The following is a 26,633-nucleotide window of genomic DNA, read 5'->3' as shown; positions in this document are numbered from 1 at the left end:
TCAGAGGGTAAGTATATATTTATTTTTTACCACTCTCTCGGGTCACACTATATAAATCCATGCTGGTTGCATGGATTTATATAGTGTGACCAAGTTGACAAGCACTTTCCAAGTGATGCTAAAATCGCTTGGAAAGAGCTTGACAACCCGCATGTGGAAATGCATGTGAAGAACACTTCACATCCGCTTGTCCCTGGCAGGAAAACGCATGTACAATCCGCATGTACAATCCGCATGTACAATCCGCATGTACAATCCGCATGTACAATCCGCATGTACAATCCGCATGGGTTTTTTCTGCCAGGGAGATGCAGAAACGCTCAGGAAAAATCTGGAGCATTTCTGCATCGTGGGCACATTGCCTTACTGGGTGAAGCTGTATACTGAGAATGACTCAGCTGTTTTACTGGAGTTACTTGTTGAGAAAATCCTGTTTATTCTTTGTTTTTAAGAGGCATAATAAAGTCCAAAGTAGAATCCTGGTATTCCTGATGAATCCAGGCAAGTTTAGATCCAGGTTGTAATTTGTAAATCCACTGGCTTCTGCAACAGCTCTGAAAAACACATCCATGTTGTCTGATCTTCAGGTCACACCCCCAAAGACTTTGGTTTTTGATAGGTCCGGTGAGTGCCACTAATTTCTTTATTTTATTCAATTCATTCTATTTTGGTGACCACCCTGTAAAAGCAGGTTTGACTGGTTTGAGGGTTCCTTGGCAGAGCCCCTAAGGTGCCAGAACAGCAGACCCACCCATAAGAGACCCCATTTTACAAACTACACCTCTCAATGAATGAATCTAGTTGTGCATATTGACACCACAGGTGGATCATAGAATTTTATACCATTGGGGAGTGAAGAAAAAATCATTTTTACCACCAAAATTTTTTTAACCCCAGATTTTACATTTTCACATTAGGAAATGGGTAAAAATGGCACCAAAATTTGTCCCACAATTTCTGCTGAATGTAGAAATACCCGATATGTGGCTATACAGTACTGCGTAGCCATATGGCGAGACTCAGGAGGGACGGAGCGCTATGTGCCTCATGGAGCTCAGATTTTCCTAGAATAGTATGCTGACTCCATATACAGAGCCCCTAAATGCTAGAATAGCAGAATACCCCCTCAAGTGACCCCTATTTTGGAGATTATACCTCTTTGTGAATTCATCTACAGGTGTAGTGACGATTTTAACTCCATGGGTCTTTTTCAGAAGCAAGCGGCAGTGGATGTTGCTGAGTGAAAATTGCAAACTGCCGTTGTAGTGACCAGTAAGTTGTAGTGCCCAGTACGTTGTGCCAAACTTGTGCTTCTGGAGACACGCACCTGTAAATTAGACGGGCTCTCAACGCTACAGAAAGGCCAAACATGTGAACGCTAACTGCGGTATAGACACACTCTGGAGCTCAGAAGGGAGGGGGCATTTGGATTTGGGAGTGCAAAATTTGCTCCATTTCTTTTGGGGGGCGATGAGCCATAGCGCTTTTGCAGAGCCTTTGTGCTATCAGTAATGTGGCAGTCCTTATATTTCCGATAACTGATGACGGACCTGAGTGACATCCCAATGGCGATTTCACGCACACAGCAAAATTGCCGAGACTTATCCATACGTCCCCGTGACCAGGTACTTATTGACCGGTGAAGTATGGATATGTCTCACATCAGAAAAGGGTTAATAAGAGCAGCATAATGAAGGGGAATGAGAGCCTGGTTCCAGCAACTGCTCAGCAACTTGACACAGTTTCAATACAATCAGTATTTTATCAACAGATTATCATCACTGCATGACTAGGTGTTGTATGCCACCTGTCCATCTAATCTGGGTAACCTCCCCACCACCACTGATTAGCACCTTGCTGACCATGTACAGTGTACAGAGGAAGCTGCCAGTCAGTAGTGTGGGCCTGGTTATACACTGCTCAGCATTTTGAACACTGCTACATCTACAACAGAGAAAAAAGGGATTCTATCCAAACTACTCCAAGTGGTCTAGTAGGTGATACATCGCTGAAATCTAACTCTCTACCACTGCATCATTCTGCACTCAGTTGGGGTATCAAAAATCTGCTGACACATTCCATTTAATGCATGACTTTATTGGTATGTCATTGGGTGTCAGAAGTGAAATTTTCAAACCATTAGGGACCAAATAGTAGACCAAGTCTACAGTGGCTTGCGAAAGTATTCACCCCCTTGGCATATTTTGTGTTTTACTACCTCACAACCTGGAATTTCACTGTTTTTTTTACCTGTTTGCATCAGTTCATGTAAAGAACATGCCTACAACTGTGAACATTTGTTTTACGTTTTTTTGTGAAGCAAACTACAAATAGGACAAAATAACTGTAAACTTCAGTGTGCATAACTATTCACCCCCCTAAAGTCAGTACTTTGTAGACCGGAGACTTTTCGATTTGGACCGGACAGCCCCTATAATGGTGTTGCGGCCTCTGTGGCCTTTCAGAACAGGTGTGTATATACTGACTGACAATGTGACACTTAGATTGCACATAGATGGACTTCCTTTCACTAAGCATATGACTTATGAAGGTAATTGCTTGCACCAGAAATTTTTATATGCTTCATAGAGAAAGGGATGAATACATATGCACATGCCAAGTTTTAGTTATTTGTACCCATGAATTAAATTTATGCCTATTTCTTTTACTTCACTTCACCAACTTGGACTATTTAGTGCTGATGCATCTCACAGAAATCGGATTACAAAAATATCAAAGCACAGGTTGTAATGTAACAAAATAGGTAAAATGCCAATGGGGGTGAATATTTTTGCAAGCCCCTGTATTTGCTTATAGGGGATAATTGTCCATCAAGCTGAGCAAAGTGGAAAGAAGTCAGAGGTAGTTGCCATGCAGGCTCTTCTCTACATGCCAGGCTCATTTAAAATCTATCTGAAAGAAAAATTTTGCTCTGACATGCTGTGGGAGCCAATTCATCAAAGATTTTACTCCACAAAAGTGACGGAAAAGCTATGAAAAGTCAAAACCTTTCGGTACAAAGCAGGGTTCTGCAAAGTTTTGCGACCTTTGGCATTTTCACACCAGTTTTATTTGGCTCCGCAGAAATTGCAAAGAATTTTCCCGTCCCTCATATTACCGTATTTTTCGGACTATAAGACGCACCGGACCAAAAGACGCACCCCAAATTTTAGGGTGAAAAATAGGAAAAAAAATATTTTTTATAAGATGGGGGTCCGTCTTATAGTCTGAATGGGTATCTTCCCTGGGGGGGTGGTGGAGCTGGGGTCACAGGAGGCGGGGTCCTTCAGGAAGCCTGCGGAAGTGGAGGCATGCTGGTACCTGGTGGCTGGGGGCCTGGTGCCCTGGTACCTGGGGTGCTAGTGCTGGGGGCCTGGGGTGTTGGTGCTGGGTGCCTGGCCTGGGGTGCGGGTGCCTGGCCTGAGGTGCTAGTGCCGGAACAAGAGGTGAGGCGAGCCGTTATCTGGCTGAGGGCCAGGCCTGGCCGGGTACCAGGGCCGGTGTATTGCTGTGAGCGGAGTTTACAGAGCAGAGTGAGCGGCTTCCGGTGGCCACAGCCATGTTCTTTAAGATGTGCTCTACAGGAAAATGGCCGCCAAATGTAGAGCATAGCTTCAGGAACACGGCCGCGGCCACCAGAAGCCGCTCACTCTGCTCTGCAAACTCCGCTCACAGCAATACACCAGCCCCGGTACCCGGCCAGGCCCGGTCCCCAGCCAGATACCGGCCCTCCTCACCTCTTCTTCCTCCGCCGCCCTGCGATCCAGCTCCACCACCACCAGTAAGTTGCGTTTGGACGATAAGACGCACCCCCCATTTTCCTCCCAAATTTGGGGGGGGGGGGGGGGGGGGAGTGCGTCTTATGGTCCGAGAAAATACGGTAATCAAAAATTCCCGCTTTTGTATGCCAGAAATGCTACTCCAGCCTCTGACTGGAGTAGCACTTCAGGTGCAGCGCACTGAAGCACACGCCACTTGAGAGGCACAGAATTCATTATGTGGCATGCGCCTCTTATTGAATTCAATCCCTGTAAGACTGGCATGGTGCGATTGTGCGCTAAATCAGTCTTGATGAATCGGCCCCATAGTTATTTGTAACTGAGAGGTTAGCTATGTTGTCTGTCTGATCATGGTTTAGGCAGCATAATTCTGCTGACAGGTTTCCTTTCAATTGCAAGTATGCTGCACTGTTTTAATCTGTATGTTCTATTTGTATAGCAGAAGATTTCACATTCTTATGTACATTTACAGAGGTATAATCCAAACACATGAGGTGGTGTCCTTTCCTGAGATGAGTTTGTGGAGTAGCACACTTCATGTGAAATGTTGTTTGCCTGCCTGGTATAAACTGATCTGGCTCTATTTATATTCAATGTCAGTATCTAATTGATGAACTGTTGCTCTGCTTAATGCAGCTATTGCAGAATACATCACTGGCTGCTTATGCTGACCCCAGCCATCAGGATTGTACTGGCCTTTAGCCCAGGTTTGGTAAATGAACCCTGCTGGGAAATCATTAGAGAATTGAGCATGGTCGCAAGGTCAGACATTTTTCCCCCATATAGGAAATTACTACTAAATTGGAATTCTCTCCTTTTGCAAGTTGACCATATGTTAGCATGATGGAAAGTAAGCAAGAAATATGCACTGCCGTTATTTATTCGTTATTGTATAGTTTAGTGACACAGATGCAGTTTTTTCATTTTTAAGCTCTCAGTAACCAGTTTGTTTCATGTAAGTATGTTATTTTCTGACATTTTAGGGATTGCTTGAGAAGTAACTTTTACTGTTGCCCTTTGCAAACTATTATTATTATGCTCCATATTTATGTATAAGCCACTATTCAGCTCCTATCTTTTCAACAGATTTACATTGCCCTTAAAATTCTGACCTATATATAAAAGACCTTTGCTTATAAAGAAGTTATTTTTCTTGGTTTACGTCATTCGAAATTATTGGTTGTGTATTAAAGACTAGAGTCGCTTGTCTGTTGATATGTATACCCGGGCAAGAAATTGAAGCCCAGGGGCGTATCTAAAAAGGGGCAGGCGGGGCATTTGCATCTGGCGCAACCGCAGGAAGGCGCCGTTGGGCTGCCTAATGTGGCAATCCGATGTGTCTTCCCCACCGGCTGCATTCTGCCACCCCCTGCACTGGGATTCGGCCATTCTCTGAGCCAGCTGTCAAGCTGACAGCCGGCTAACAGAAGGTGCAGCGCTCCGGCTCCCAGTGATCAATTGTGCTTGCGCCATACGCAAGTACAATTGAAGCTCTGACCGCCCGTTCAGGGCGACGTCAACAGCGCGATCAGATCATTGATCACGCTGCTGTCACTCGCCGTTTCCCAGAAGAAAGGAAAGCATCGGTGATAAGTGCTCTGTGCTCCAATCTGTGTGGAGGGGGAGATTAATTCTGTGTGGATGGGGGGAGATTTAATCTGTGTGTTTGGGGGGAGATTTAATCTGTGTGGATGGGGAGAAGATTAATCTGTCTGGATGGGGGTGATTTAAATCTGTGTGGACGGGGGAGATTTAATCTGCAGAGGGAAAAGATTTAGTGTGGGGGCGGGGGAGAGTTAATCTGTGTCTAATGTCTAATGGGGAGGGTTTGAGGAGCAAGGGAGGGATAGGTGCAGACACAGTATGGTGAGTGGGGGAGATGTATAAGAGGAGGATTGGTGCAGACACTGAATGGGAAGGATGGGTGCGAACGCAGTATGGGCAGCGAAGGAGGGAATGTATGGGGAGCGAATGGGGGAATGGAAGCAGACACAGTATGGTGAGTGGGGGATGGGTGCGGACAGTATGAGTGGCAAGAGGAAAAATGTACGTGGACATAGTATGGGAAGCGAGGGTAATGGGATGTGTGCAGACACACTATGGGGAGTCGGGGGGGATGTGTGAGGGGATAAATATGTGAGGAGACAGTATGGCTAGCAGGGAAATGTGAGAGGAGACCCTATGAGAAGAGAGAGGGAAATGTCTGTGTAGATTATTGAGGGGAATAGTGTGAGGAGACAGTATAGAGGGAGAAATGTGTGAGAGGGCATAGGATAGAGATTGAGTAAGAGCACAGCCAGGAGGAGATAGTATGCTGAGGAGGGGGGAGTGTGATGAGGGGGCACATTATAGAGACTGGGCCCTATAGGGGGGACACTATGAGAAGGCAGTGTGGAGGGTATGTACTAGAAGAGGGAGAGTTTGGGGTGATATCTTGTGCAGGTAATATAGTGAGGGGCAATTATTTATTCAGGGGCTCAGCGTAGTGCAGATATTTTTATACAGGAGCATTATAATGACACAGCTATCTTTAAGGGCATCATGTCTGGATGTGCTGCAGAAGACTGGAGAAGGTGGAAGTCTGCAGAGACGAGCTGTGGATGAGAAAAGTCATCATGGAGTCTGGAGAAGATGAAGAAAAGAAAGAGAACGACTCTGGAGACAACATCATTTATCAGGTACCTGGGTGTAAATGCTTTTGTGATACTAATTCTCATATTTGTATTTATGTTAGGAATGTGAAAGGGTTTGTCCAAGTTTGTGATGACCCTGCAGTCATTCTATATGACTGCAGACTTCTGAAATCTCACAGTGCGCACTGCATGCTGTCAGGATTCTCTCGTGCCGGCGATTTACATTCATGAGGTCACGTGCCGAATAGACTTGCGTGGCCTCACTCAATGAAAATGAATTGAGCGAGGCCAGACAAGTCTAGGTGGAATGTGCCCATAAGTATGGTGACACAACCGTCCACTCTTGCCACCAGCATGGTAGAAACCTAAAAGAGTGCAGTGCATTCGCTGTGAGAATTCAGAAATCTGCAGTCACATAGTGACTGCAGACTTTGATGTCAAACCTGGACAAGCTCTTTAATTATAAAATGAAGCCCCATAGTATGCCAATCCTAACAGCGTGTAATATACTCACTGTCAGGATTCAGCTCTACTTGCAGGTTTCAGCAGTCACCACATGTTCACTTCATTCACATGCGATTTTCATACTTACTTTCACGTGACAACGAGCTTCTTTCTGTTTCTCTCTTCTTCACTGACCATTGAGAGAATTAGGGAGAGCAGCTCATCGGCACGTGACTAAGTGTGCAAATCTCATATTTGATGGGGATAGGGGAGGGCGTCACACTGAATTCTTGCCCTGGGTGCCAGCAAACCTAGATGCATCTCTGGTGAAGCCAACTGATCATCTGAAATGTTGGCAAGAGTTAGCCAGCATGTCTTAGGAGTTTTCCCTGTGTGTCATGCCAGCATCCCCCCTTTGCAAAGTCTTATGCCCCAGTAAGTCAGCAGTAAATGCTGCTTGGTAATTGCAGTAATGATCACACAGCTGTGCCTTCCTGGTATTAGAAGACATGTCAGGACCAGTTTAGAAGCCTTGCTTCATTTCCTGCCAGATGAAATGCTGCACTCTGTACTTACAGCAAAGAAGCCTAGCAAGCTTCTATATTATCACACAAGTAGAAGAACCCTGGGCTCAGGAATGAGCACGCACGGCTATATGATTCTTATTGAGGCGTTTCATCTGGGAACCCTGGAATAAACCACATGATGCCAGGACAAAAGTTCAGAACCTTTTTTTTTTTTATAGCAATGAAAGTGCTAACTAAGGAATGACATTTTCTATAAAAGGGTTGTTAATGCTTTGCTTTTTTTACCTCTCAGAAACTACGCCCAACTTATCCATTGGCCATGTCTGGTTTAGCAGGCTGATCTCATCCAAGTGCATAGGTCTCCTCTAGACAAACTTAATAATAAGACTGAACGAGTTTTGAGGTGTGAAAGAATGCAATATACAGGTGCATCTCACAAAATTAGAATATCACCAAAAAGTTAATTTGTTTCAGTTCTTCAATACAAAAAGTGAAACTCATATTATATAGAGTCATTACAAACAGAGTGATCTATTTCACATGTTTATTTCTGTTAATGTTGATGATTACGGCTTACAGCCAATGAAAATGCAAAAGTCATTATCTCCGCAAATTAAAATAATTAACTAAAACACCTGCAAAGGCTTCCTAAGCGTTTAAAAAGGTCCCTTAGTCTGTTTCAGTAGGTTCCACAATCATGGGTAAGTCAGCTGACTTGACAGATGTCCAGAAGGCAGTCATTGACACACTCCACAAGGTTCCAGAGTTCCAATTTTCGTTTGGAAATCAAGGTCCCAGAGTCTGGAGGAAGAGTGGAGAGACACACAATCCAAGCTGCTAGAGGTCTAGTGTGAAGTTTCCACAATCAGTGGTGGTTTGGGGAGCCATGTCATCTGCTGGTGTAGGTTCACTGTGTTATATCAAGTCCAAAGTCAGTGCAGCCATCTACCAGGAAATTTTAGAGCACTTCATGCTTCCCTCTGCCAACAAGCTTTTTGGAGATGGAAATGTCATTCTCCAGAAGGACTTGGCGCCTGTCTACACTGCCAAAAGTACCAATACCTGGTTTACAAACAACAGTATCACTGTGCTTGATTGGCCAGCAAACTCACCTGACCTTATTGTCAAGAGGAAGATGAGAGACACCAGACCCAACAATGTAGACGAGCTGAAGGCTGCTATCAAAGCAACCTGGGCTTCCATAACACCTCAGCAGTGCCACAGGCTGATCGCCTCCATGCCACGCCGCATTGATGCAGTAATTGATGCAAAAGGAGCCCCGAGCAAGTATTGAGTGCATTTACTGAACATACATTTTAATAGGACAACATTTCAGATTTTAAAAACATTTTTCAAGCTGTTGTTATAAAGTATTCTAATTTACTGAGATAATGACTTTTGTGTTTTCATTGGCTGTAAGCCATAATCATCAACATTAACAGAAATAAACACGTGAAATAGATCACTCTGTTTGTAATGACTCTATATAATATATGAGTTTCACTTTTTGTATTGAACTGAAATAAATTAACTTTTTGATGATATTCTAATTTTGTGAGATGCACCTGCATGTAATAAGACAGGGGCGGACAAAGAAGAGGGCTCTTGTGCAAAAACCATATATGGGCCCTGGGCAGCCCAATGATTTATCGTTATGCCCCAGTTTGTATAGAAGCTGCTTGGCTTTGGAGGTGGAAATGGCTGACACTACCTCTTGTGCCCCTGCAGCTGCACAGGTTTCACCAATGGTATGTCCGCCCCTGTAATGAACACATAATGTCTATCAGACATTTATAGCCTATTCTGTTGATATGTCATGCACTGTGTTGGCATTATTGCTGTTTAGAGCTACCACTGTTCCCCACACACTTCTTCGTCCTGGTTGTTACAAACGTTACCATCTCTTAATGACTCTAACCTCAGTGTCACAAGTGGTAACCAAGGACCCTCTTTTTATCATTGCAGACTTGCGTCAGTATTAACACAAATTCTGTTTGCTGGACTTATTTTGCATTTCAAGGCAACAAATAAATCCATTTTAGGCAAAAATAAATGAACATCAACTACCAAATGGATTTTCAGCGTACAATAATTAAAATCAAATTCTTTTTCTAAGTGCCAGGGGCAACCGAGATATGGAATGGAAGCTAAATTTAAGCTTTCAGATTACATTAATGTGTTGTCCATTTTACTAAAATATTAAATATGAACACATGGGTTTTAATTTTAAGTTGTTAACAAGAATTTCTCTTGTTTGCAGAGCTTTGTCCCAATATGTATTCTTTAATAGGGGTTTTCAGTTGTACTTTACTTAGCCAGTACAACATTTTCCATGTATTTACACTTTTTCTTTTGGAAACTTATAGGTTTCCTTTTTATGCAACATATTTTGAATATACTTTAGGCTAGTTTCACACATCCATGAAACCTGATTTGGCTCAGATAGGAAAACCGGGCCAGACCAACTGATCTGACCTATGCCAGCTGTCTCCTAGACATATTGGAGACCTAACTTAGGTCTAGGAGCAAGGCGGAGGGACACTGTGCCAAGTATATTGCTGCAGTCAGTACAAATTCTACTTGGGAGGTAACATTGCCTTTCTAACATTTGTAGTACCGCCTGTGGCTGCATGTACAGTATACCCCACTTAACATATATGGCTAAAGGGCTTGTCTGATAAGTCTGCAGGCACTCTGTGTGACTGCAGACTTTTGAATCCCGGCAGAGCACGCACTGTGTGCTGCAGGGATGGGCCGGTGTCAGACCCAGTAATGGAGGGTATACAAGTGCTTCTCACTAAATTAGAATATCATCAAAAAATAAATTTATTTCAGTTCTTCAATACAAATAGTGAAACTCATATATTATAGATTCATTGCAAACAGAGTGATCTATTTCAAGTGTTTATTTCTGTTAATGTTGATGATTATGGCTTACAGCCAATGAAAACACAAACGTTATTATCTCAGTAAATTAGAATAATTAACAAAAACACCTGAAATAAATTAACTTTTTGATGATATTCTAATTTTGTGAGAAGCACCTGTATATGAGTTATACATACTCCCGACCAGTGGGCGTGGCCTCGCTCCATACACTTGTATAGAGCCGAGGCCGCGCCACATCTAAGGGCGCGGTTGACAAGCGGGCGCGGCCTCGCTCCATACAAGTGTGTGACTCATACATACTCTCTGTTACCGGCGAATCCACGCAGCCCACCGTGCGTGCCCTGGGGGATTCATAAGTCTACAGTCACACAGAGTGCCTGCAGACTTATCGGTTTGGACTGGACAGCCCCTTTAATGAGAGATTGAGTGTCCTGTATTGGCTGACGGGTACCTTTTCTATTTAGTGCACTCTTTTTATGTAGCCTTATAACGTTCATTTCTAGACACACCGCTTTTCCTTGTCTCTGAGACCAATTTGTTTTTTTAATATTTTATCTCATATTTATGTATTTGATATTTATCCAATAAATATATTGATATTTTTATGGGACTTTTGTATTCACTTCTCTGTTCTGGGATTCATGATGTATTCCCGGGTTATGGTGTTATATCCAGTTTTGTAAGTGTTATCCTCTATAGCTTTTTTACGTAAATTTTACTGTATGTATTTGTGGCTAGTTTTGGGTGTTTTCCTCCTGAGCGTATGACCCTGACAATAGCCATAATCAGGATGGTTATCTAGTAGAGAAGAGTGGATCTATTTATGTGACTCGGGTCCATCAGTAGTCTTCTGCTGCCTCGCTGGAAACTTCCCAAACTCCACCTTCTGCAATCCCTAAAGTGGCTTTTGATTAGCTGGACTGGCAGGATGTCATAATTGCAGGCCACTCGGAAGGTAAGAGATTTGCAAGCATCCTGCCCAGTGGAAAGCAGCCAGAAATACTGACCTGGCCACTAGACAATTGACCTGACCATAAGACCAGGGTCCGCCCATCTCTTATGTGTAGTCAGCCATCCATTAAAGGAACCTATTGGGGAAAAACATTTACGGAATGTATACGTTTTTCTCATGAATTGTTGCAAACATTATTGCAACTGAAAAATATGATCCATGAAATTAGTTGCCTCAGCCTGTCATTTTTTTGTAGATGTCACCGTTTGCATGTTAAAAGATAAAATCTGTTTTGGATTTGCACCATTCTCATAAATTGCCTGAAATGGTGGAAGGGTAGAGAACCTGATTCCAGTCATTGGTGTAGTTTTGATAGAATACTTTCTCTGTTGTGGATGTAGCAGTGGTCAGAATGCTAAGCTGTGTATAACCACACCACTGATTGGCACTTTCCTGTGGACACTGGTCATTGTCAGCAAGCTGCCAATCAGTGGTGGAGGCTGGATTACACATATTAGCTGGACTGGGCTGCACATGAGACCTAGTCAAACAGTGATAATCTCTTTGTATAGTATAGGCCTTTTGCCCTATACTATGCTGCTCTCAAAGTACATAGCATAAGCCTGCTAATTGATTCCCTTTAAAGGGAATCTGTCACCCCCTGGTAGATATCAGACCTCTAATCTGACATAGAGCGCGCTTTGCTTCATCCCGGCCAAGTCTCTCCGTGCACTGCACTGCTGGGTTCTATTGCACAGGCGCCGGGAAGGGACAGTGACTCCCCTGCACAATAGAAGCCTGCGGCGCAGTGCACAGAGAGACTGGGCCGGGATGAAGCAAAGCACGCTCTATGTGAACGGTGCTGTGCGTATGTCCGGCAAGTGAGGGAGAAAAGTGCAGGTCACAGGGCCCTGTGACGTGCAGGGGAGGGGGGGATATGCTAACTAAGCAGATAGGTGGGGATTTCGGGGAATAATAAATAGTTAGGCGGGGATTTCTGGTGACACCAAGCCTATGCGAAACGGAGTTTATAAAAACACTTTTCTCTGCAATCAGACCTCTACTATGGGCCATACAGGTAAGTATAGATTTACTTTTCTATACCCTGTATGCCCATAGTAGAGGTCAGATATCTCCCAGGGGGTGACACATTCCCTTTATTACCAAACAATAGCTGATTATGTGGTGCAAAACATGCAGATAAAAAATATTGCAAAAACCAAAATTTTAAATCTAATTTGCTGATTTGCTATTCAAGAATTTTTTTTTTCAACTAAATAAACTTTCGGCCGATTGAATACGTGATGGATTAGAATTGGCGTATATCTTAAATGCAGCAAAATAATCTGCCTCTTCTTTCTCTGATGTGTTCCTTCTTATCGCTCCAGTTAAATGATCCTGGGTAGTTAAAAATAAAATACACATATAATATATATATATATATATAATATATATTGTGTGTGTGTGTATATATATATATATACTGTATATATATAATCAAGTTTTTTCTTGGTGAGCAGTTCATATCTATGTGAAGACTATTGCGTTCTGGACTATTTGGATAGCGCCACATAGATATGTTCTTAAAAGTCTGGATGATGGAATCATTTTTGTACTGGCTCCAACAATTCATCTGGATGGTATTTTTTTTAGTTCCACAGGAAGCAAAAAGTCATTATGCTCATTTGCTGTCTAGACAATGCAACCTACGGGCCTTTGGAAAAGCTTCATACTACAGTTTTGGGTGAATTCACATTACGATGTGGTCTTGGTAGGAGCTCACAGCGTTGTCAGCGTTGATATGTACCATGATTATCCAGTATGCTTAGCCTCCATTTAAACAGGTTAAAAGGACGTCTGATAAATGTTACGTTTTTTCAGACATTGTACAAAATGTAAAATTTCCAGGATAAGTGTCCCGAATTAAAACAAAGCAAGTGCCAGAATAAAGGAGTTTTAGTGTATATAGTGTGAGCTTTTAATTGGGTATGTTGAGTTATTTAAGGGAATTGAAGTCTTAAATGACTTAGAAACGGCGCTAGTTAATTGCATTTTTCCACCAGTGGTGTGGATGGGGAATTTTGCAACCACTATCGTCCCTGCTTCACACAGCGTACTACTTTAACATTTTATAGGTTGAGATGTAAAGAAGAAGCACTTGGAAGAAAATGTATTCGCATGACAATGGATATGAGATTAACTATGTATTCAGTGATTGTGTACACATGGTATCAAGAAGTGAAAAAGCAGCAGTAAGAGGTGGTTCCAGAATCCTGGTGCTTTTCCTTTGAAGCATCATCAAGTGACTGGCGATGGCTATTAGTGCCTGTTTATTAATCTTCACAAGGCTTATCATTAGTTTCAACCTTCATTTGAATAGACCTGTTCTCTTGACTCTGACGGTGACCTGATTCAATGCTTACGCCAGATTACTCCCAGGGCACTCGTGCATGGAGACTGCCAAATAGCAATGTTTTTGTAATTCCGGCTATAATCCGCCAGTGAATGATCTAATGTCGTTAAACATATTCTATTTAGCATTTTTTCTTTTACTTTGCACTACTGCCAGGAGTCTTTTTTTTCTTTTTATTTTGTCACTTTACCCATTCCGTTAAGCATCGGGATGAACATTTTGCATCTGTTTGCAAATCTGTTTAGTGCTATTGCACTGCCGTTTACACCGTGGCAAAGGCAAAATGAGCCTGAACGACTTACTGCCTTTTTTTTTTATTATCCTGAAAGCAGTTTAATTTGCTGATAGTACAACCAACACAAGAATGCTAGAGTGTACTAATCCTTATCTGAAATAGTTGTTCACACTTGAGTACTTTAATGGAGCAGTTAGCGGCTTCAATTGCACATTTTTAACATGTAAAATAGTTCTGGTGGAAGCTGCAATCCCATCCCCAGTTGTTATGCACTCCATATGATTGCGTATTACCACTGCCTTTCTTTTTTAACACCTGTCCCATCTATAGAATTTGGAATTGGATGGGTTACGTTTTCCCACTCCTATCTGCAATGTCAGGAATATTATGAATGTGATGCACTGATGCCCCATAATCTCTACATTCTGTAGCAGCTTCTGAATATCAGCAGTATTCATTGTCCTGCCAACATTAATATAGTTGGTGGTGGCCTTTAAAGCTTACCAGGAATGGCATGCATTAAAGCCAAGTCCACAAATAAGGGCATGGATGATTTTCAGGAAACTTTCCAACAGGTCAGGTGACTATGCGAAAAATAGCACAACCTAATTAACCAGGATATTAATGCTGCAGATCATTGGTCTGACTTATTAAACGTTAGGCCAATTATTGAAAAATGAGTAGTTAAAGTAGAAGAGGATCGCATTATTATCCTTGCAATATTCAAATAGCCTTTTCAGAGAGAAAGGGGACAAAGTCTATTGCCACTTATAGGAAGTAACAATTCAAAGTGAATATCATGTTTTTGGCTGGGTGAGCTGCCTCTGACTAGGGATCTAAGGGGTACATTTCTTCTATGTGGAAAGTGTCAAATTGGCATAGACAAACCAATTGGACCTGCAGTGCAGGTATTGCAATGGGTACTGAATATGCAAGTAATCTCCATTTGCAGACTCTTGTTTCTTTAACACAGTCAAACTAATTCTCCTACTTTGCACTGATGAGGGGCAAACACTTGGAAACATCTATGCAAATGGAAATTTCTGTTTTGGCTTATCCGAAGTCATGCGGCAATGCCATTTAAAGGGTCGATATTGACTTTTAGGATATATGTACATATGGCTATCTGTACTGATTTATTTATTTCTTGTAAATTCTTTTGGTGAGTTGTTTATAGGTTTATATTAACACCTTTCTGGCCCAAGGCATACGTATTAGTACGCCTTGGCGATTTCGCCCGCACACAAGCAAAAAACAAGACATCACATGAATCTGTCTGCCGAAATATGGAAAAATTATACCTCTCAAAATATGGCGATGCAAAAGAAAAGGGTTTTTTAGTGTATGACAGCTGTCAATTATAAAAACCTGATAAGAATCTTGCATCGCTATAATTGCACCGACCCGAAGAATAAAGTTGTCTAATCGCTTATACCGCTCGAGGAACAGCGTAAGATATAAACGCTAGGGTTAGGTTTGGGTTGGGCTAGGGTTAGGGTTGGGCTAGGGCTAGGGTTGGGCTAGAGTTAGGGTTGGGATTTTTTCAGAAGTAAAGAAAAAAATGACGATATGGCAACTAATGTTGAGTGCAAGTGCTCGCTACTTGAGTTTGCATCGGGTGCTCGGGTATGCACCGAGTATAGCGGGTGCTTGAGTGCCATGCTCGAGTCTCCGCCCCAAATGTTTGGCAGCTGTTATACAGCCATAAAAACCTTGCGGGGATTGCCTGCCATGCACGAGCGATCCCCGCAGGTTTTTTTTGGGTGTCTAATAACCCTGAAACATGCGGAGCGGGGACTCGAGCATGTCACTTGAGCACCTGCGATACTTGGTGCATACCCGATGCAAACTCAAGTAGCGAGCACTTGCGCTCTAGACTAATGACAACTTATTCAGTATGATGACCTAATGTTATCAAATTCTATGTCGTACCTCTGGGTTCAAAATGTTCACAATACCCCTTGATAAAATCCTTGAGGGGGTGTAGTTTCCAAAATGGAGTCACTTGAGGGGGTGTAGTTTCCAAAATGGAGTCACTTGGGGGGAGTTTCCACTATTTAGGCACATCAGGGACTCCCCATACGCAACATGGCTTCTGCTAATTATTCAAGCAAGTTTTTACATTCAAAAAGTCAAATGGAGCGCCTTCCCTTCTGAACCCAGCCGTGCACCCAAACAGTGGTTTTCCTCCACATATGGGGTATCTGCTTACTCAGATGAAATTGCACAACAAATTGCATGGTGCAATCTCTCCTGTTACCCTTATGAAAATGCAAAATTGGGGGCTGAAAAACATTTTTGTTGGAAAAATGTGAAAATTTTATTTTTACGGCTCAATGTTATAAACTTCTGTGAAGCACCTGGGGGTTCAAGGTGCTCACCACACACCTAGATAAGTTTCCTGAGGGGTCTAGTTTCCAAAATGGTGTCACTTGTGGGGGGTTTCCACTGTTTAGGCATATCAGGGGCTCCCCAAACGCAACATGACGTCCGCTAATTATTCAAGCAAATTTTACATTCAAAAGTCAAATGGTGCTCCTTCCCTTCCAGTGGATTTTCCTCACATATGGGGTATCTGCGTGCTCAGGGAAAATTGCTCAACAAGTTTTGGGGTCCAATTTTTCCTGTTACCCCTGCGAAAATAAAAAAAAATTTGGGTCTAAAGTAACATTTTTGTGAAAAAAGTTAAATGTTCATTTTTTTCTTCCACATTCCAAAAATTCCTGTGTAGCACCTGAAGGGTTAATAAACTTAATGAATGTGGTTTTGAGCACCTTGAGGGGTGCAGTTTTTAGAATGGTGTCACTTTTGGGTATTTGCTGTCATAAAGGCCCCTCAAAGTCGCTTCAAATGTGATGTGGTCCCTAAAAAAATAAAAAAAATGGTTTTGTAAATTTTGTTGTAAAAATGAGAAATCACTGGTCAACTTCTAACCCTTATAGCTCCCTAATAAAACAAATTTTGGTTCCACAATTGTGCTGATGTAAAGTAGACATGTGGGAAATTTTATTTATTAACTATTTTGTGTGACATATCTCTCTGATTTAAGGGGATAAAATTAAAATTTTGAAAATTGTGAAACTTTCGCCAAATTTCCGATTTTTTTCACCAATAAATTCAAGTAATATCGAAGAAATTTTACCACAGCCATGAAGTACAATATGTCACAAAAAAACTATCTCAAAATCAGGGGGATCCGTTGAAGTGTTCCAGAGTAATTACCTCATAAAGTGACAGTGGTCAGAATTGTAAAAATTGGCCTGGTCATTAACGTGCAAACCACCCTCGGGGGTAAAGGGCTTAATTGGGGACTCCGATAAAGAACTTTTTTTTGGGGGGTTTATTTTAGCATGGATGTTTTGGTCCATTTTTGGTTACTAATTGACTTTTAGGATGTTTACTTCCAAAAGGTGACACTAGAGTTCCTGTCGTTTTTCTCTGAAGAGGCTACATGCTTATTCAATTTCCCAGGGGATCATTGCATGGCCTCTATATCTCCCTACGCGGACTTGATATTCCTCCACAATAAGAAACGTTACCTGTAATACCCACTACAAAATTTGAATTTTTTTCATTTTTATTTTACTTCCTTCATGCTAGTAAACACTATAACTTCATTCTAAAGGACTGCTGTAGTTCAGGTTATGTTCACACGTGGCGTTTTGGCTGTGGCATTCTGTGTGTGTGTGTGTTTTTTGTGGGTGGAAAAGAAACTTAGTTTTAGAGTACCTGCAAAATAAATGAGATTTCAGATTGACTGAATTTGTGCGCTGCAGTGTTTTTGAAATTCTGGAGCATGTCAATTCTCTCAGCATTTTTTACCCATTAAAAGTAAAGCGAATATGCAAAAACGCTAAAAAAGCTGCATTTTTGGCGAATAAGACTAAATTTTGTTAACATATAATGTAGGCAAATCACACATGCAATCTGCCTGAAAAAACACCAAAACACAGGTATTGGCTATGTTTCAAATGCAGCATTTTTATTGCCAGGAGTGAAGATTTTGACTGCAGAATGAAAAGTAAAAGCTTCCACGTGTGAACATACCCTAGTTAATCCTATCTGATATTTTGTTTGCAGACAACATATATCTAATAGTACTTGTGAAAGAAGACTGAACTGGTGCCCTGCTGATTAAATTGTCCTCCAGAGTTGTATTAGTTTCAGAGTGTCTTAGTTAACTAAGCTTGATGCTTGGAGTGGCACAGAACGGCTGTCATTAAGAATCTAAATGGCTGTGCACCCGGGTGTGTATAGTATGTAAGCTGGCATGGTACTGTCTGCACAATTTACATAACTAATTATTGTTGCGTAGAACCAAAAGCGGTTACAGCAGTGTTTATTACTGACTTATACAGGTGCATCTCACAAAATTAGAATATCATCAAAAAGTTAATTTATTTTAGTTCGTCAATACAAAAAGTGAAACTGCATCAATGCGGCGTGGCATGGAGGCCATCAGCCTGTGCCACTGCTGAGATGTTATGGAAGCCCAGGTTGCTTTGATAGCAGCCTTCAGCTCGTCTGCTTTGTTGGGTCTGGTGTCTCTCATCTTCCTCTTGACATTACTCCATAGATTTGCTGTGTGGTTAAAGGGAATCTGTCACCCCCCTGGGAGTTATCATACCTCTACTATGGCCATACAGATTATAGAAAAATAAATCTATACATACCGGTATGGCCCATAGTAGAGGTCTGATTGCAGAGAAAAGTGTTTTAAATTAATCAATTCTGTTCTGTACAGACTTGGCGTTCGGAGGACGCCAAGAAATCCTCGCCTATCTGTTTATTATTCCCCTAAATCCCTGCCTATATGCTTATTTATCATATTCCCTCCCTCCCTTGCCCTGTGACGTGCACTGCTGTCTCACTAGCTGGACATGCGCACAACGCCGCTCACATAGAGCACGCTTTGCTTCATCCCGGCTCCGTTTCTGCACTGCGTCGCAGGGTTCTATTGCGCTGGCGCCGGGAGTCATTGTTACTTCCTTGGATTGTGTGTCTCTCCACTCTTCCTCTAGACTCTGGGACCTTGATTTCCAAATGAAAATTGGAACTCTGGGACCTTGTGGAGTGTATCAATGACTGCCTTCTGGACATCTGTCAAGTCAGCAGTCTTCCCCATGATTGTGGAGCCTACTGAAACAGACTAAGGGACATTTTTTAACGCAGGTGTTTTTTGTTATTTATTTTAATTTACTGAGATAATGACTTTTGTGTTTTCATTGGCTATAAGTAGTGTTGAGCGAGTATGTTCTATTAACCCTTTCGCCGAGTATGCTCGGGGCCGAGCTCCGAGTATTTATAGCTGCTCGATGATATGGTTGAATCGCTCCCGTGTGCATGATTTGCAACTGTTTGACAGTTTTATTACATGTGAGGAATGTCTATTTCTTACACATTTAACCTGATCACCGAGCAGCTATAAATACTCGGAGCTCGCCCGAGCATACTCGGCGAAAGGGTTAATAGAACATACTCGCTCAACACTAGCTATAAGCCATTATCATCAACATTAACAGAAATAAATACTTGAAATAGATCACTCTGTAATGACTCTATATAATATGATTTTCTCTTTTTGTATTGAAGAACTGAAATAAATTAACTTTTTGATATTCTAATTTTGTGAGATGCACCTGTATTTATTGTATTAAGCCTGTAAATTGTGTATAGAACCTGTCAGGAGATCATCTAAAACCATCGTGTGGATTTTGTTTTATATTTGTCTGAAAATTTGGTGCTGCAGATATGCTGAATTAAAAAAGCAAAAAACTTCCTTGGGGGCTCCGTGACCCTAGAAGAGGTGCAGTATGTCTGTCCTGTGTAAACTTACCTTTGCAGTAATTGTCTTCTGCACTGCAATCCCTTGGCTTTCTCAGAAGTCATGTTCAGGTGTTAGCGGTAAAAATGTCAGGTTCAAATGTGCCAATAAAAAGGGCAGAAGCTTCCAAACAGAGTTAAAGCCAGCCACAATTTGCAGAATGATTAGGTTGATCTGTCACCCTATGGCATTTAGGGCATTGGCGGCATGTTGGCGTCTTTTGTGATCCCTGTAGCATCCGTCACTGTACTGGCGATGTGTGCGCCGTTATTGCTTACTAGTAATAAGATATTTCCTTTCCTTGTTTTTGGCGAGTCATCTTTTATTCGTCCTGCTTTGTCAGGTTGTTTGGCGGAGAGTATGTTTTCTCCATGGTAAATCGCCTTCAAGGAAATCCTCTCCCTGTGTGAATAATCACATTTTAAAGGTTACCCCAGGTCAAGCCATGCTGTGGAACTGGAGACTGCCTGCCTCCCCGCTCTGCCCCCCTCCTGTTTCCTCCCATAATATATTTTAGGACTTCCACACTGTGGCTTCTTGCTTTTATGAATGAGTTCCATCAGGTTTGTGAGGACATTCCTGGAAGGCATGAACTTGAGGAAATGCAGGGGACCTGTCACTCACTGCAGCGCACTTCCCCAGGGGATTAGCAGAAAGGATTTGTTAAGCAATCAGAATACAGTGTACTATAACATTTTGTATGGTTTTTCTCTCTTCTGCCTTTTGCTGTTCCTTTCAACCAGCCGACCTCCGCAACCATAGTGGTTTAATAAGGATCTGCAGCTTCTTATCTGTGCCCATGCACACCTGTAGGTAGCTGTAATTCTATTATCCTCCTATCTTATTACAGTAATTGAAAACACAGGCTTAAATCTTTCCCAGCTTCTTAATCATGCAGAACATGCAAGAATTTTTGCATCATTAGAATATTATTTTTTTCAAGGATATTTTCCAATCTGAAAGATTCATTTGACCCCAAATAAATTTCACAAAACTTTTCATATTGAGCTTGACACACTATGTAGTAGTGGCTGCAGAGCAGAATGAAGTTGTTTTTTTTTCCCTTACTGAGGTTTTTTTTTTTTAAAAAAGGTTAACTCATTAGGTGCCAAATACTTTGATTGCAAACTCCCAAGTGGGTATTATCATACAGTTTTCACTGGGGATGTGTACTTCTTTTCCCTGTATGATGCTGACTAATCATAAGTAGGTAGGAAGAAACATAATAGAGACAGTAGCCAGTATCAGACATAATCCTGTAATTGTATGCTCATGCACACTTCTAAAAAATGAAAGGGCCAGTGGTAAAAAAAAAAAAAAAACATAACAGACCAGCGGTCTGAAGACCACATGAAATGATATCACAGACTGGATATTCCACACCCCTGCTCTTGGCTATGATGGCAGCGTCTTCTTTCTCTAGTATTTTGCTGCCTGCTTTGGATTGGTCAGCATCTTACAGGGAGAAGAAGTACACACCTCCAGTGAAAACTGTCTCATAACACCCACTTAAACTTTAAGAAAAGTGAACTCATTAGGGGCCGAATACTTTGATTGTTAATATCTTTGCAGTGGAGAAGCGAAATAAAAATACAAAAAACGTTTTATTCTGCTCTGCAGCAACTATTACATCATATATCCAGCTCAACATGAAAAATTTTGTGAAAGGTTCTCCTTAAGGGCTCATTCACATGTCAATGATTTTTCTCAAACAGAAAAAAAGGTTAGTTTAATCAGTGTTTCTTTTATAAGTTTCATCAATTTGGTCAGTGTCAGGTTTTTCAGTTTCATTAGTTTTTCTTGGATGAAAAAAACCTGATTTAGGTTTCTATCAACCAGTTTGTGAAAAGCAGACAACACATGGATGGCATCTCAGTGCTGTTATTTTTATTTTTTTATTTCATGGATCCATAAACTGGCATTGATGAGTTTGATGTAATACTTGGATCATTATTGGATAAGTCTCAGTGCTGCTATACGGACCATTTGGTCTGAGGAAAAAAATTGGATATCTGAAATACCCCATAGACTATCAATAAGTATGAGTGCTATCTGTGAATAGCATGGATAGCAATCTTACAAGAAAAACTGACGTCTGAATGAGGCCTTTTAGTACCATTGGCATACAGCTGACACACTTACAGGTAAATACAATTGAGTAAAATGATGCTGTTGTTTGACTCCGGAGCTGATCGTGCTATGTTTCAAACATGTAAGCTACTGTCTAAAGGGAATAAAAACATCATATTTTTGCCTGTATGCTGCTATGAAATACTTCTATAAATAGCAGTTTGCTATCAATATCATTTAAATAACTTTTTTGGTCTGTTCTGCAGGACTTATCTGGTTCCATCGATGACTTGCCGACCGGAACTGAAGCAACGTTAAGTTCTGCTGTGAGTGCTTCGGGTTCTACAAGCAGCCAGGGGGAGCAAAGCAATCCTGCACAGTCCCCCTTCTCGCCACATGCATCACCGCATCTACCAAGTATTCAGGGTGGTGGGCCATCACCATCCCCTGTGGGATCACCTGTTGGTAGCAACCAGTCAAGATCAGGTCCAATATCACCTGCTAGCATTCCTGGTGAGTGTTTAATATAGTATTCTATAGAATATTAAATTCAAATTAGCACCTCTGGCTTTGAATGAGCAAATTGTCTTTTGCGGGGAATGGGATATTGTTACAGCCGGCTGCCAGCCCCCCTCATCCTCCCCGAGGCAGACAAACTTGTATCTCTAAGGAGGTTTCAGTATACCATGTAAAAAAGCTATTCCAAATGCATTACTAAAACAAGTTCAGTATAAACTGATGACAATGACTTCGGCCAGATGTTACAGCGAAGTGGATGAGATTTGTAGAAATGTGTCCACTATGCTTTTCCGTACACCCGGAAACTGACATGCGGCGCGTCTTTCCAGGCCGCAGCATGTCAATTTCTCCTGCAGGTCCACATGCGGGCTTTCCCCATAGACTAACCTCTATGGGAAAAGTCCGCATTTGGAAAAAAAAGGGGAGGGGAGGCATTTCTTTACCACTACGGTATGTACTTCTTTTCTCTTTTGAGCTGCTGCTAGTTTTTTCATGGCAGCACACCTTGCTTTGCATTATGTTCTCTGCCATATCTGAGCTTTCATATGCCCTCAAATCCATGGGCATGCTATAAACCTGCTTATTATGTCAGCAGAATTGATGTTGTTCCACATGATTTTTAGACTTCTGGACTTCTGTTCATTGGGAATTTTTTACCATCCCAGTAGTATTCATATAGTTGGGTGAATTTGTTAGTCATCTTATTCACTGATCTGTAGATCCCATTTTCATGTCTACATCTGGTAATTATGAATTTTGTGTGCACTGTCGCTTTATTTGCTCTAGGTTGCAGATTTGAACCATATTAATCCATTATGAATTTTTTACCATCTCAATTGTATTTTTATAGCTGCCGGGATTTTGCCATTGTATATACAGTCATGGCCAAAAGTATTGAGAATGAGACAAATAGTAATTTTTCCAAAGTTTACTGCTTCATTTTTTGTAATGGCAATTTGCATATGCTCCTGAATGTCAAAGAGTGATCAGCTTAACAGCAATTACTGTACTTGCAAAGTCAATATTTGCCCAGAAAATGAACTTTAACCCCAAAAACACATTTCAACATCATTGCAGTCCTGCCTTAAAAGGAGCAGCTAACATCGCTTTAGTGATTGATCCATTAACACAGGTGTGGGTGTTGATGAGGACAGGGCTGGCGATCAATCAGTCATGATTAAGTAAGAATGACATCACTGGACACTTTAAAAGGAGGCTGGTTCTTGGTATCATTGTTTCTCTTCAGTTAACCATGGTTATCTCTAAAGAAACACGTGCAGCCATCATTGCACTGCACAAAAATGGCCTAACAGGGAAGAGTATCGCAGCTACAAAGATTGCACCTCAGTCAACAATCTATCGCATCATGAAGAACTTCAAGGAGAGAGCTTCCATTGTTGTCAAAAAGGCTCCAGGGCGCCCAAGAAAGACCAGCAATCGCCAGGACCGTATCTTAAAACTGTTTCAGCTGCGGGATCGGACTACCAGCAGTGCCGAGCTTGCTCAGGAATGGCAGCAGGCTGGTGTGAGTGCTTCTGCACGCACTGTGAGGCGGAGACTCTTTGCGCAAGGGCTGGTTTCAAGGAGGGCAGCAAAGAAGCCACTTCTCTCCAGAAAAAACATCAGGGACCGACTGATATTCTGTAAAAGGTACAGGGAGTGGACTGCTGAGGACTGGGGCAAAGTCATTTTCTCTGATGAATCCCCTTTTCGATTGTTTGGGACATCTGGAAAACAGCTTATTCGGAGAAGAAGAGGTGAGCGCTACCACCAGTCTTGTCTCATGCCAACTGTAAAGCATCCTGAAACCATTCATGTGTGGGGTTGCTTCTCAGCCAAGGGAATCGGCTCACTCACAGTCTTGCCTAAAAACACAGCCATGAATAAAGAATGGTACCAGAATGTCCTCCAAGAGCAACTTCTCCCAACTGTCCAAGAGCAGTTTGGCGCCCAACAATGCCTTTTCCAGCATGATGGAGCACCTTGCCATAAAGCAAAGGTGATAACTAAATGGCTCATGGAACAAAACATACAGATTTTGGGTCCATGGCCTGGAAACTCCCCAGATCTTAATCCCATTGAGAACTTGTGGTCAATCATCAAGAGACGGGTGGACAAACAAAAACCAACAAATTCTGGCAAAATGCAAGCATTGATTATGCAAGAATGGACTGCTATCAGTCAGGATTTGGTCCAAAAGTTGATTGAGAGCATGCCAGGGAGAATTACAGAGGTCTTGAAGAAGAAGGGGCAACACTGCAAATATTGACTTGCTGCATTAACTCATTCTAACTGTCAATATAACCTATTGGTACTCATAATATGATTGCAATTATATTTCTGTATGTGATATAAACATCAGACAAACACTAATAAAAACCAGAGGCCAGCAGATCATGTGAAAATATAATTTTGGTGTCATTCTCAAAACTTTTGGCCATGACTGTATTTTTTGACATCCTATTTACATCAGTGTATATTCTATACTTATTTTTATATTTATCAACAAGGAATTTTGTGCACGGTCACTTTACATGCTCTACATTGGTGGTTTGAAATCACGTTGGTAGCAGTGAAATAGTAGTGATTAATGGAATTATGCACTAGTCTCCATTATTTAACTGTTATATTCCCCCCCCCCCCTGCCTTAATACCCCACCTGTGTGATTCTTTTCTTCTTTTCTCCTTTTAATGTATTTTACTTTTATTTAATAAAATTTACTCTTTTATTAACTCTGGTTATGTGATCTATAGGTGCTTATGTGTTAAGGGTTACAAAACAAACTAATATGTGTACTTTAAGATGAATCATTAGCATATTGAGTGGAAGCCGCCAGAGGCTTCTCTGCAGCGTCGAGGCCGCAGGCGGTGAGACAATCGTGTGCACATACCCTAATACATAGTTAAACCTTATCAAATATCACCTCTGCCTCCAAAAGCAAAAATGTAGTTATATGGTGTGGTAGAGTATGCCTATTGTAAATATACTCAGGGAACCTTAATTGCTCTTCAACTTTTTGGCAGATGTCAGAATATTTTTGTGGAGGTCAAACTGAGTAGCTGAGAAATATAGCAGCAATCTACAAGGTGATATGTTCCTATGGAATTGGCTGCTCAGCTCTGTACCATTTATAACATTGATCAGGCTTTACTCTTGGAGTACTACTCCCTCATATGTACTAAATGTATTTTTTCTGCTTCGTCTCTATCACCCCATGCTTCTAAAAGGCAGTTGTCTCAGATTTCCTACTTTATTAAGTAGAATAAAAGCCTTGCATGAGACTCCTCCGGAGTACTGACTTTACTGACCAGCGTGGTACCTGTATCCCTTGACACATTATATAACATTGGGCAGGTGACATCAAGTAAAGTAGCACTTAACATAGTAACATAGTTTTTAAGGTTGAAGGAAGACTAAGTCCATCTAGTTCAACCCATAGCCTAACATGTTGATCCAGAGGAAGGCAAAATAAAACCCATGTGGCAACACTAAGCCCTACATTGGGGAAAAAAATTCCTTCCTGACTCCATACGGCAATCGGACTAGTTCCCTGGATCAACGCCCTATCGAGGAATCTAGTATATATAACCTGTAATATTATACTTTTCAAGAAAGGCATCCAGGCCCTTCTTAAATTTTGGTAGTGAATCACTCATTACAACATCATGCGGCAGAGAGCTCCATAGTCTCACTGCTCTTACAGTAAAGAATCCCCGTCTGTGATTATGATTAAACCTTCTTTCCTCCAGACGTAGAAGATGCCCCCTTGTCCCCCGTCTCATGCCTCAGAGTAAAAAGATCAGTAGAAAGGTCTTTGTACTGTCCCCTCATATACTTGTACATAGTAATAAGATCACCCCTAAGCCTTCTTTTTTCCAAAGTAAATAACCCCAAGTGTAATAACCTGTCTTGGTATTGCAGACCCCGCAGTCCTCTAATAACCTTGGTCGCTCTTCTCTGCACCCGCTCTAGTTTAGCTATGTCTTTCTTATACACCGGAGACCAGAACTGTACACAGTATTCTAAGTGTGGTCGCATTAGTGACTTGTATAGAGGTAAAATTATGTTCTCCTCATGAGCATCTATGCCTCTTTTAATGCATCCCATTATTCTATTTGCCTTTGCCGCAGCTGCCTGACACTGGCCACCAAACGTGAGCTTGTCATCCACCAATACACCCAGGTCTTTTTCAGTTACTTTTGCCCAGTGTTTTACATTTTATTTCCTCTGCCCAAGTGCATTACCTTACATTTATCCCCATTAAAGCTCATTTGCCATTTATCAGCCCAAGCTTCTAGTTTACATAGATCCTCCTGTAATATAAAATTGTCCTCCTCTGTATTGATT

General features: G+C 41.6%; 1 protein-coding gene across 11 annotated transcripts in view; it reads left to right on the top strand.

Moving 5' to 3' along the window:
* The window catches only part of ARID1B (AT-rich interaction domain 1B), a 712,135-nt gene that overhangs the window by 401,587 nt on the left and 283,915 nt on the right, over window positions 1-26,633 (top strand). For all 11 annotated transcript variants that reach the window (XM_073672421.1, XM_073672423.1, XM_073672420.1 and 8 more), the window contains one exon: window positions 22,033-22,279. In XM_073672421.1, the coding sequence (XP_073528522.1) occupies window positions 22,033-22,279 (247 nt within the window). The remainder of the gene's footprint in view (window positions 1-22,032; window positions 22,280-26,633) is intronic.

Source organism: Phyllobates terribilis, unplaced genomic scaffold (genome assembly GCF_046119375.1).
Source record: "Phyllobates terribilis strain yellow unplaced genomic scaffold, ASM4611937v1 Scaffold_3__8_contigs__length_932513732, whole genome shotgun sequence".
Taxonomy (NCBI): domain Eukaryota; kingdom Metazoa; phylum Chordata; class Amphibia; order Anura; family Dendrobatidae; genus Phyllobates; species Phyllobates terribilis.
The sequence above is the reverse complement of the archived record's forward strand: the minus strand, read 5'-3'. Positions and strand labels throughout refer to the sequence as shown.